At 30.7% G+C, this 12,300-nt stretch overlaps 2 protein-coding genes across 11 annotated transcripts; both read right to left on the bottom strand.

The window, feature by feature from the left end:
• Positions 1-2,439: 2,439 nt before the first annotated feature.
• Positions 2,440-4,021, bottom strand: LOC113865325. Its single transcript, XM_027499790.1, has one exon. It carries the CDS (start codon positions 3,789-3,791, stop codon positions 2,832-2,834), a length of 960 nt encoding a protein of 319 aa, XP_027355591.1. The 5' UTR covers positions 3,792-4,021; the 3' UTR covers positions 2,440-2,831.
• Positions 4,022-8,358: 4,337 nt separating this feature from the next.
• On the bottom strand, positions 8,359-11,975 carry LOC113865026. Of its 10 annotated transcripts, none has more exons than XM_027499349.1 (12): positions 11,833-11,975; positions 11,588-11,670; positions 11,115-11,216; positions 10,902-11,018; positions 10,455-10,710; positions 10,186-10,340; positions 9,725-10,083; positions 9,520-9,619; positions 9,334-9,393; positions 9,122-9,205; positions 8,932-9,048; positions 8,359-8,794 (listed from the first exon to the last, which is right to left on the bottom strand). In XM_027499349.1, the coding sequence occupies exons 2-12, from the start codon at positions 11,645-11,647 to the stop codon at positions 8,495-8,497; spliced, it is 1,710 nt and encodes a 569-aa protein (XP_027355150.1). In that variant the 5' UTR covers positions 11,648-11,670; positions 11,833-11,975; the 3' UTR covers positions 8,359-8,494. The 10 variants fall into 10 exon arrangements, with proteins under 10 accessions (XP_027355150.1, XP_027355152.1, XP_027355158.1 ...); XM_027499351.1 differs by having other exon boundaries at positions 8,360-8,794; positions 11,162-11,212; positions 11,588-11,686; XM_027499357.1 differs by having other exon boundaries at positions 8,360-8,794; positions 11,162-11,216.
• Positions 11,976-12,300: the final 325 nt, after the last annotated feature.

The following is a 12,300-nucleotide window of genomic DNA, read 5'->3' as shown; positions in this document are numbered from 1 at the left end:
CCATCATGGATAGAGACCCAAACGAAAACAAATAATTTTTCTGCATTAATATGAACATATTCATTTAAAGAATTTTTTTTTATACATTTTCCATTAGTCAATAGTTTAAAATTTGATTTAAGTTAAACATAAGGAAAAATGTTATGAACGTTCTTAAAATATTATTTAAATAAATTAAATTTATTGAACATTTCATTTATTATTTTAGAAATATAAAATACATATTAATATTTTTAATTAAAAATACGTAATAATGTGTAATAAATACTTCTCAATTAATATACGACACATGTTTGCAATATTCATAACTGAAATATTTCATGTAACAAACTAAAAGTTATGAAATAATCCGTGTACTTATTTTTATCTGTCATTTTACAATAAAATATTTAACGGTATTTATTTATTATTTTAAAATGAAAAATTATATTAATTATAATTTTTTAATTAGACATTTTTTAATTATATTCTCAATTTCAATTTTTTATATTTGATAATGAATTTTATTACAATGCTATAGGAAATTTTAGATAATTACATAAGAAATAAATTAACTAATAAATAAGATAATAGTAGAGAGATAAAAATATATAGTAAAAAATTGATTTTTTTTAAAAGATAAACAAATATTTTAAGTATATTTATAATTTATGCATCGTTACTTCAAACAGATAAAAAAAGAAAAAAATTCATTAATTTTAAAACCTTTTTGATTTAGGTATTCACACGCATAAATCAATTAAAATCTTATTTATTTGGATAAGTTTGATTTTAATAAGGTAAATAAACAATATTTTTGGGCACAGAGAAGTTTTATGGGAAGAGAATAGTGCCCGCTTCTAGGCAGAGAATCAAATAAATTTCATTTTAAACATTTAATCCATATTACATTTTCTACTATAAGTTTCAAATATTTAAAGTAATATTCAGATTAAGTTAATTTTACTGAAATCGAATCAATTTTAATTTCCTTAACAATTTTATATGCGGTGATAAATAGAATTATGAATTTTGTTTTCCACGTGCACCAGATAAGCAAGAAAAACATTACCGTGGCGGGGACATACCACATGCGGTGATTGATAGTTTGCGTGGCTTTGGGCAGATTACCAACCTTGTTTATAGTAAGTCTTCGTACACAAATTCCCAAGCTTTGGCCTTTATGGATTGACTTTGTGACTTACATTTTTCATCGTCGACCTTAATATTATAATCAAATATTGTTTAGATAAAATTTATGTATTATTTTATACGTGTTACTATTTATCAATTAAAAGTAAATTGTATTTTAACAAAACATTTATACTCAATATTATAATAGATTATTGAGATGAAAACTTAATTTTAATTGATAAATAATATTAACTGAATTTAATTGATAAATAAAATTTATTTTTTCTCACCTAATGCTCATCGTTTGTCATATAATTCTATTTGAAAGATGGTTAAGCTTTAAATGAAAGCATTTTCCAGAGATTTTAATAATTCGTCACTATGTATATATAAAAAAAAAGTTCATTTCCCTCAGTTTGCTGGAATTATATTATTGTATTTTGATTTCACTTTTGAAGATATAAATATTTTTTTATTAAAAAGTAATATATTTTATTTTTAAATAATTAAACTAACTTTGTTACATGAAAGAGTCCACATATCACTAACTTCGTTCGCTTTTATATTATTTATATAGAAAGAGACTGTCATGCATTGCCACAAAAGGAAGGGCACATGATATGGCATTTCGCCTGAATTGTGCAGTCGGAAACAACCTTTGCAGGAACATCTTCAGACGGTTTTACCCGTAAATGCAAATTATTCATGATCTTTTAATATTAAGTTCATACATAAAACATTAGTTCTTAACCTTAAACTTATATGTTCAACAAAACATAAAATTTAATAAAGCATTTAAAACTAGGAATTCGAATAGTTTACTAATAACATGATTGATTCATATTTACTACAACTTTCTTTATCATGATTTAGTATTAAATTACCTTTTTAGTATAACTTTTTTAAAATAGATTATTACTGTAAATATTATTAAATTATATTAATAGTATATTATATTATACTAAAAAACATTTTCGTTAGTATACCATTAAAATTTATATTAATAATTGATTTTTTATTAAATAAAAGTCGCTCGATAAATGACATTTTTGTTCTTTTTGTTGAAACCGCTATCCTTGACCATGTCATCGCATTACGGCTATTAAAAACTTAAAACAAACATACTGAAGTTATACTAACAATTAGGACGCTGTATGTGACCAACATTCATCACAGCCCATACTGTATTCTTTGAAAAATGAGAAGAGATGTGTATTTGTGTATGACTTAACGAACACCTTGATCTAGTGATAGTGAATTACATGTAACCCGAACTCATCTGATACCGATTGAAGTTATTTTTCTCACTGACCGATTAATATTTGTTTGCCGGTATGTAACGAGTGAAACAATGGAGGATTTTTACCAAACCGACTTTGGTACAATGAAATGTCATTAGGCCCATACACACATTGATTTGTCTTCATCGCTAGCAGCACATGCTTTTGTCTGAGCAAGGCTCGGGATATAAAATAAAACATAAATAAACAATCGTTACAGACTAATATTACACAGAACTCAAGTATATGTCTGGGAAAGAGTCGGTGTATAACATTAAACATGAATAAATGCTATAAAAATAAATAACCATTGTTAAAATGCTGATCAGTGATTTCAGTTCTATTTGCAACTTAAATAGAGAAAAACAAAAAAAGATGATAGTAAAATTTCAACAAAAGAATACAGTTTCTTTAGGCAAATTAAAAAAATAAAATAAATCATCTTCCGAAGCCAGCCAACCTTCCCAAAATCCCCTGTTTGTAAGGCAAGAAGGTTCTCTTCTTCAAATCCTCAGATTCCGCTTTCTTCCTTGCGTAGTGCAATTCATGTGCGGAAACGGGTTCCTTCCTTCTCACTTTGGGGATGTCAGAGGGTAATCTTGTGGTCGATGCTTTTGCTTCTTCAGGTTTTTTGTACATAGCAGAGAACTTCCTGAAAGGGTCCTTGCTGGAACCTCGTCCTTCGGAGGCACTGCGGAACAACAACAAGTCCCTCAGTCTCCATTTCCTCGAACTCTTCGAAGATGTGGACGAAAGCGAAGGCGCGTTTGGAACAGGAACTGAATCCTCTTTGTTGGTCTGCGCTTGGTGTGTTTCTTCGTCCCACGTGTAGTGAGATATTCTGTATGGAGAGAGGGAACGCGCCACTCTGCGACCCGAATTCGAAGAATTAACACTCCTTTCTCTGCCTCTTCTCTCTCCACTCAAACCCTCATCACTAGACTCTTTCTTCTTTCTGGGTGAGAGGGCTTCGCGAATCGCCTTCTTACCTTGCGCTATTGGAGAAGATCTTCTGGGCTGGCCCTTAGACAAAAGCGGGCTTTTAGCCGATTCCAACAGTTCCTCCTCGTTCAAAGGCTTTATCTTGCCACCGTCAAAAAGCTCTTCCGCCGAACGAGAGGAGTTCCCCGATTCCCCACTAACGAAAAACGCGAAGCCATCGTCACCGTTATCTTTTGGGGTGTCGGGCTTGTGTTCTTCCCAATCAAAAGGGGTAGCCGAAAAGTAGTCGAATTCGGAGTAGAATCTTGATGGGCTTGTGGGAGCACTTAAATAGTAATATTCTCCGAAGCGTTTGGGCGAAGAGGGAGCGCTGAGATAGGGTGAAATCCTTGCACGGTTGAAATCGAAAGGATCCTTAGTGGGACTTCCATTGGGACTAGGTAACACCACTTCCATATTGCTGCTTCGTGGTTGAATTGGCTCAGGTGACTAGCAAAGAGATATGTTTGGTGGTTGTGAAATATTTATAGATACATATGTAAAAGGGAAAGTGGTTGGAAGGATCACCTAATGAGATGAGAAAGGGGATGAGATTGTTTTGTTGACCACTGACAAGAGAGTCCTCGTCCTCGTCCTAGCCGCCTTTTAATACCACTCGTGATTTGTTGCTAAAGTGAATTTCTCACGCCATATGGCCCAGTTTCAATATGTAGTTTGGTAAAAGAGGATGTAATAATTTTATAGCTTTAAGCTTCTGGCTAAGTTAACCCACCAACGTGTGGATTTTACGTGAGGCAACGGATTGAAATGGACGGCGCTTTTAATTAACTTATTTGGCTGCTTCTAGATGGATCATGATGATGGATGGTGTTATATGCTCAATGAATGAACGTGTGCGTATGCGCAATGGCAGTCATCACCCCATCTGCGTGTCTTACTTACCTGACTTCTTATAATTTGGTCAATTAGGACCTGCCATTAAAATATATGCACCCTTTCATACTTATCAATTTCGGTGGCGGTAAGCAAAGGATAAACTTTGATTCTAGAAGAGAATGACCCTTCCTTATATTACATAAATATTAATCATTCAAACCCCCTACACGTTTGCTTCTTGGGCACTTGGATCTCCACGATATTATTCCAATATTTCTAACTTCTATTCTTTTCTCACGATTTTCTAATTTAATTATAAAAATAGTTAATTTTATACATTTTATCTTAATTTAATATTAATTTGGGCTTCATTTCTTCAGTAGTTAGGTCATGATTAAATCAAGTTTGTGATTAAACCAACTTTAAGCCCCTTGCAACGATGAAAGTCGTAGAGAGTGCTTTTTTATCTGGCTCTTTCCTTCCTAACACAACAAAGTCTACGTTTTCTAAACTATAATGTCCTTTGCTTCATGCTTCACTTATTTCGGGTAAAGAAAGTCAAGGGAACAAGCCTTTTTTTGTATTTGTACAAAATATTTTATATATTAAAAGAAACAAAGTCATAAGGTGTGATAAAATATGAGTTTTTGTTTTTGAATATTGGGTGCCTTGTATCGTATTTAATACAATATACAATTGTTTTTCTTTTTCTTTTTTTATATACATATTTCTCAAAAATGTTATATTGAAATGTAACGAAATAACAAAATTAACTCTTTCTTATTGTAAAATAAATAAATAAATCCTTAAGACATGTATTTTTGTTTAAAAATTAATTGAACACATTATTAATAAATGGAGAGTAACGTACTCTCTCTCTCTCAATTAGAACCAAAAATCGTGTTTTACATGACAGTAAGTGTTAAACTTGTATCGTACTATCTTATGAGCATCACTATTTGTTCTTACAAAAAAAAAAGTTTGTGAGTTTTTAAAAATTAATTTTAAAATATAAATAAAAAAATGAGAGAAAAGTATTTAAATTATAAAGTAAATTTACACAATTAACTTTAATAAATAAATCAATCAAAAAAATAAAAAAATATTTTTTATGTGAAATATGGTTTTGAAAGGAATTAATTGAATCATAAACAAATAAGACGCGGAAACAATAAAACTAAGCGTACAAATGATATTTTGAAAGGATGATAGGTACGCCTTTTAAAGAAATTAATTTAAATATTACCTTAACAGATTTAAATTTTTTATTTAAAGATATTAAAAATGATGATAAATGATGTTTTAAATTATTTTACGAAGGTAAATTTAATAATTCAAAATCTTTTATTAATGAAGAGAGAAAGCATTGTATTCGGACACTGATAAGGAGAGTAATTGAATAAAATAATAATAATGAAAGAACCATGTTTTAATTGTTTTATGCAATAATTAATTTTAAATATTTAATGTCATTTTCAAAATTACCCCTTTTGACTTTTTTGTTCTACTCTGAACAGTGAATCGGGATGTTTGAGAACTAACTATCATTTTCTTTGTACTGCACCAGTATTGTCAAATTAAATTACTTTTATTCAATAAATAATTTAGTATATATTATATGAATAGATTTAAATCTATAAATTTTTAAAATTAAAAATTATAAGTATCAATAATAAATATTTTATTATATTAAAAAATATTTTAAGAAATTAATATTTAAAATATGCATTATATAAACAAATTACCTGACATGATAAAAAAATAATATGCAAAAATATATTTGAAACACCATTCATGATTTTATTTCACTCATTTATTTATTCAGACAATGTTGGAAATAGTTAACATTTTTCTTTAATGTTATTTTAAATTTTATTTCGTTTAATTCTTCTGTATTTAAGTTATGATAGAGAGAGTTCAATTTGATTTACGGCTTGAATCACTCATCGTAAGCAATTTCACTCGTAGTTTGCACAGCTAGGTTTTTTTCCTTCAAAGTGTTTTATGAGAAATAATCATTTACTAACGATTTAATAGTGAATCGGCTTTTGTTAGTTTATTTTTTATTTTTTATAATACAGGTACTTTGTACAATATGATATATTGTATTAACAAATAATTTTGATTAGTACAGAACATTAATACAGTACATTGTTTATTAGTACGCGTCTTTAATTTTTTTCAATTGTTGTTAGACAATAATTACGCTTATAAAGACTATAAGTAAATAATATTATTTTATAATCACATTGACAAGGAATTATATTCCTGATATTATAACCCATTTGGACCAATGAAATAATTGGGTTTGCTTGGGTTCAGGAAAATCATGAGCCGCAGTCATTTTAGTCATTTCCAATTCTCATTCCATTGGCAATGGCGTATACATAGGACAGCACGTGGTTCTTTTTTTTTTGGTCACAGGACTTCGTGTTTTGAACAGCCCAATATTCGGCCCAATTGGGGGTCCATTTTAAAGATTTCTAACGAGACAAAATTCGCAGTTACAAAACTTCGTTTCGAGCCATTTGAATATCTTCTTTAACAAATTCCCACAACCTCCTTACCAATTTCCAATCTGTGCGGGCATGCAGGTATTAGTTTATTTATTTTATTTTATTTTTTAAAGTACACATTGATATATAAACCAGATTGCTTTTTATCCCAAAATAATTATTTTATTATAATATACATTTTAAAGAATTTAATTAAAATATACCGACTGCAAATTATCATACTAGCAAAATTTGTTGGTTTTAGTAATAAATAATTTTAAAGACTTATTTATTATGTATTTTAATTAGTTGATAGTATAAATTTTTATATTAATACTAACTTTTTATTAAAATTTGTAGTATTTAACGTTACCAGTGCATTAAAATTTTGTAATTTTTAATAAAAAAATATTATCTTTAAACTTTTGTTGTATATTGTTAAATATACATTAAACAAATTATTAAGTAAAAGACACAGGTTAAGGAGACATTTAGAAAAAAAATTTAGAAATAATTTATATACTTTTTTTATATTTTAAAATTAATTTTAATAATTTTTTGATATAACTTATCTAAATAATTTCCTTTCAACTAATTTATAGAATAAACCCTTATATAAAAAGTATTTATTAAATAATAATCTAATTGAGTTGTGTTTTTAAAAGTATCTTTTTAACAAAACTTATCATAATAAGTTTTATCTTCAACTATAAATTCTAAATCTCAAAAGTTTATATATAAAAATTATTAAGTAAATATTCAATTAAGCTGCATTCTTAACATCTTAAATACTAAAGAAATTTATCTTTTGTCTTTATCTTATTCTATTTTTTGGGGACAAATATTTGTGAGACTATTTTTTTTTAACCTTAGGCATACGAATTCTACTTTTTTTTTTTTTTACGGATTTAACCTTGGAAAACAAATAAAATAGTCAAGTTGTACCATTAGTATGTCAAAATTTACTTTTAAAACAGTAATATAACGTGTTGGACCAAAAAAATTAAAAGAGAGGTGCGTTTGGTTTGTAAAAACATATTTTTTAATTTTCAATAATAATTACAATGTTGTGTTTTTTTATACATATATAAAAATATTTGAAAACAGAATATAAAGTAAAAAGAAAAAGAATATTTTGCAACTATCAGTAAAAACATTTTGACAAATCAAACTTACTTTTGTTATGTGAAATATAGTAATTAAAGAAGCATCTCTGCAACACCAAAAAGTGTCTTGCCACCAGAATGATGGGATGAGATGGACCACCTCCACAAGTCAATTCTCACTGCCAGTGCCATTAATTAGAGAATTGCAGTATCAGTCGTGCTTTGAATGTTGGTTCATATATGGATGTCCTGCAGCACTCGTACTATCAACAATCTTCTGTAATGCACTATTTGTTCAGTGACCTACTAACAACAACACAAGTTTTAAGAAATATACAACAAATATTAATTGACTCTCATTACTTACTTTGCTCCTAAACGTAGTTAGATCCATTTTTTGTATATATAGAAAATATTCAGAATATAAGCTTTTCAGTCCAAGGAAGACTGGAATTTGAATCAGCATCCTATCATCCTTAATTTAAATTGAAGTTGCAACGGTTGAGCACTGATAACATGGAAGGTTTGAATTGTAAAATGAGATTTATGATACTCAATTCTATTCAAAGGGAGAAAAGAACAGATGAAATCTACATTCTTATATGTATAATCTAGAGCTGCTTAAAATTACAAATTGTATCCCCAGCACCAATAAAATCATATACAAAAAACAGAAGCAAAACTATGTGCACAGCAAGTATCTAAAATTGAACTCATATGGCATAATCTGTACAAATTGTGAGAGGGGCTCGGTTTTTCTTTTCTCAAGGAACTTAATGGCTTCTTTACCCACATCACTTGGTAATTGGAGGCATATCCAATCCAGCAATGATTCCAAGTCTTTTGCAAAGTCCAGTAAATACCAATCCAGCAACTTTGGGATAACAAACTTCGATGTTGAAATTCCAACTGCAGCCTGTAAATATTCTCTTTTGGCCATTTCAAGTTCGTTCTCAACCTGAGATGCAGTGTAAACTCTCACCTGAAATTGGCAAAGTTCATGAATCAGTAACAAGAATATGCAAATCATGAAATTATTGAACTAATTGTGTGATGTTTACAACCGAGATATTGGTTAAAGGAGAGTAAAAAGTCAACGTAAATTAAGCATCAACTTACTGCAGGAGAGGACCAAGTTCCACAAGAGAGAGCAAATGTCACTAGGGGTTCTGACAATTCCAGTCCATAAGTTTCATGATTTTTCGCTCCCTTTGATAATGTCTGTTTAGAATTTAGCTGTAAAGCTTAGTAATTTTTAACATATTTCCACTCACCAAAAAGCTAGATTTGAAATGGACACACAACTTACAAATTTCCGGTGATATGGAAGTCTTAAAATGCAATGTTCTATGGTTGTTGCACTTAGCAAGTGTCCACCCACATTTATTGTTGCCTGGGTACAAGAAAAAAGCATAAATTCTTGAGCATACTAATGCTATTACACCAAACTCGGGGCACAAACTAAAAGCATTTCCTTCCTTACTAGAAGAAACAAAGCTTTCCAGTTGATCATATTCATACCTTCTGCATCAGCGTGACAACCATATCAGGACTGTCTGGTATGTCATTTTCTAAGAATGCCTGAAGCAAAGCAGAACTTTAAATAAAGTTATTACTGACATTAAATAGAAAAATAACAAAAATCAGCGAAAAGAAATTGTCGTCAGATGATGCTATATGTTATTTTGATGGACAAAATTGACTTACGTTCATCATACATGAGTTGTAGATGTTGATCCAGAATGCAAGCTTCTCTTGGTGGTTGAGGTTCTTAAAATTGACACGGGCTAGTTTTCTCAGAAGAAGTCTGTAAATTTTGGAAAAGTAGAATATTGTATCATCTTAGAGACACGATTGATAAGTGTCAATGTAAAGAAAATTAGTATTCTAGTTTGAAAAGAATACGACATACTTCAACCGGCGCAGTAAAATCAAAGATTTTGCAGTTCGTTTTGGATCGAATGATTTAGCTTCAATTGCACGTAACTGCTTGTATGGAACAATATCTACCTTTCCAAATTCCAAGCAGATACCATAAGGATCCCAAGATTCTGGTCCTTCAATGCAGTTTTCAGATTTTGGAGTCCATAAGGGTGGTAGATCACCTGCAGAAGCCGGTTTCTTTGCTGTACTCATTCTCAAGAGAATACTTGATAAACACTTCAGAATATTTTCAGAGATTATATTTGGGCTTTCATCCCCTGGTGGCGTTTTGCGTAGACTATGCTTTCTTACTTCTGCAGTTGGCTGGTTGTTCAGCCTTAGTTCTTGCTGCACAGTTTGTAAAGCTCAAATTCATGACTTCAAAAAAGTTCTCCATTTTTTTGACTTACAACTCCAATCACACAAAAACTATTTTATCACATGACTCACCTGCTTTTTTGGAGGATCCCAACGTTTTTTCAATGATTTACTGTCAATAGGAAGTTTCTTAGTTGGAGATTTTGTAATTTGGCCTTTACATATGGATTGTTTGCTGCTCTTGTAAGAATTAGTGCACGATTGATTCTCTTTTCCTCTTCTATCCTCTGGCAATACAAACAAGAGTGATATGCCATCAATTGGTGAAATTAGTGCTCATTGCTCAATTTTGAAACAGCTTACCCTCAATTGGTGGCACATAATAATGGCCAATTACTCACCTGGAAGTGGTGTTGTAGTCCTCGTTACAGATGTGGCAGCATTATCCATCCTCTGGGAAAGGGACTTCAATTTACCCAGTTTGGCACTATGATTTGAGCTTGCATTGTTCACACATTCTGAATGCTCAAGTTTCATCTTAGAGGATGACATGTAGACAGCTTCCTGGTACAAGTCCTGTCTGAAATGCACAACCTGTTCTTCAAGCCTAACAATTTCTTCTTCCAGTACTGCTACCTCGGCCAGAAGTCCTAGTGTCTAGATTTTCAAGATTAAATAGAATATATGATAACCTCCTCTATAAAACCCTTCGAAATTTCATTCAAATGATTTCGTTTTTTCCTCTTATAAGCCTTTTCTAACTTGTGATTGTAAGTGAATTCTTTCCTTAGGAAAATACTAGTTAAGAAAATGACTAAACAATAAAAGGAGGGAGAGAGATTACTAACATGGGAAGGGAGATATGGAGGAAGACGAGGTAGAGCTCCCAAAGGCCTATTGAAAGCTCTCTCCAATGCCCTGTGGATGTTTTCCTCACGCCTTAGCTTCTTCTTCAACCTGTCAACCTGAAATTGGATGGAGACTTCATCTAAGTTGCCAATTAGAAGCAAGAAAAATATGAAAATTCAGATAAGAAATTGAAGAAGAAATTATGCCATTACATCTTGTTGCAAAGCCAATTTTCTGTCTTTGCTCGATGTTTTTCCACCTTTAACTGTATTCTCTGTTTTTGCTCCCTCTTGCAAGCTTCCCCGCATCTCTGCCTTTTCGTTCAAGGCTAAAGAGGTTAGAATCAACCTATGCTACTAAAAATGGAAAAAAGTTTGAAAGCTTGAGATTTATAGAACCCAACTCAATCATGAATAATGAAAGAAAAAAAAAAGGGTATCTTTTATTTTCCTCAATTCATTCCCTTTTAAGGTATGGTATTTTGCTAATAAAAAAATGCTGACTTCTGAGAATTTCTGGGATCAACTGAAATCTATAGCTTATGAAGAGAACTGTTACACTATTATATCCATAATTCAATAATAATCTTGAACTTGGTTCACTGTACCAACCGTTTTTCAAAAATGCATTCGACAAAAATACTAAACCAGGTTTTGAGTTGTGACGTTATAGCAAGTTTAATTACTTTTTCATGTGCAATTGGAGCTTTTCTATGTTGCAGCCTTGTCGTGACGCTTGTGTTCATCTTTCCCACTTCTAAATCTGCAAGTGCATCCACCCGCCACTAAAAACTCAGTTGTCAACTTTTGTAATAGGCAACATCAACTTGCAAGAGAACAAGTTAAGTGAAACGGTGATGAAGGAAGAGACTCAAACTGAAACTAGACAAGAAATGAAGTATGATCGGTCATGAAAGAAAAAATGTCTTACAATCGTAGTCCACAACTAGCTCATGTACTTGGCAGTCAGCATGAAGAAAAGCATAAGTGCCCAGATTGAAAGTCTTAAAATTCAATAGGCAGAAGCATAAATGTTGAAGAGAAAAAGACAATGAGAGTGGGGGCGAGTCCAATCCCACCACTTGCCTTTTAACCGCTTCAGATCATGAAAAGAGCATTTAAAGAACGGTTCTATTAACAAAGGCACATGTTCAAGAATTAAAACTAAAATTCTAGTTTCTGATAATTTTTTTCCCAGTTTTTAACTGAAAAATAATTACTATAACAATAAAAATAACTTTAATAAAAAATAAATAAAAAGGGGCAAAAATTGAAAACATTTTATTTCACTCCACTATCATATGCTCTCGTGCGCTAATTTTTATATTGAATTTAACATTCTATGCTACTTAACAGTAACACTATATTGAAATTTTAAACTTGCAATTCATGTTATGAG

The sequence above is a fragment of the Abrus precatorius genome, unplaced genomic scaffold, assembly GCF_003935025.1.
Source record: "Abrus precatorius isolate BTA unplaced genomic scaffold, Abrus_2018 Scaffold4, whole genome shotgun sequence".
Lineage (NCBI taxonomy): Eukaryota > Viridiplantae > Streptophyta > Magnoliopsida > Fabales > Fabaceae > Abrus > Abrus precatorius.
Note: the sequence above shows the minus strand (reverse complement) of the source record. Positions and strands in the feature narration are given on the sequence as shown.

Excerpts from the sequence above, each read along its gene's own strand:
- LOC113865325 (XM_027499790.1), bottom strand. The coding sequence starts at position 3,791 with ATGGAAGTGGTGTTACCTAGTCCCAATGGAAGTCCCACTAAGGATCCT.
- LOC113865026 (XM_027499349.1), bottom strand. The coding sequence starts at position 11,647 with ATGAACACAAGCGTCACGACAAGGCTGCAACATAGAAAAGCTCCAATT. Across the intron at positions 10,711-10,901 it reads CTCCATATCTCCCTTCCCAT|ACACTAGGACTTCTGGCCGA; the intron begins GTTAGTAATCTC and ends TTGAAAATCTAG. Across the intron at positions 8,795-8,931 it reads GAACTTGGTCCTCTCCTGCA|GTGAGAGTTTACACTGCATC; the intron begins GTAAGTTGATGC and ends TGCCAATTTCAG.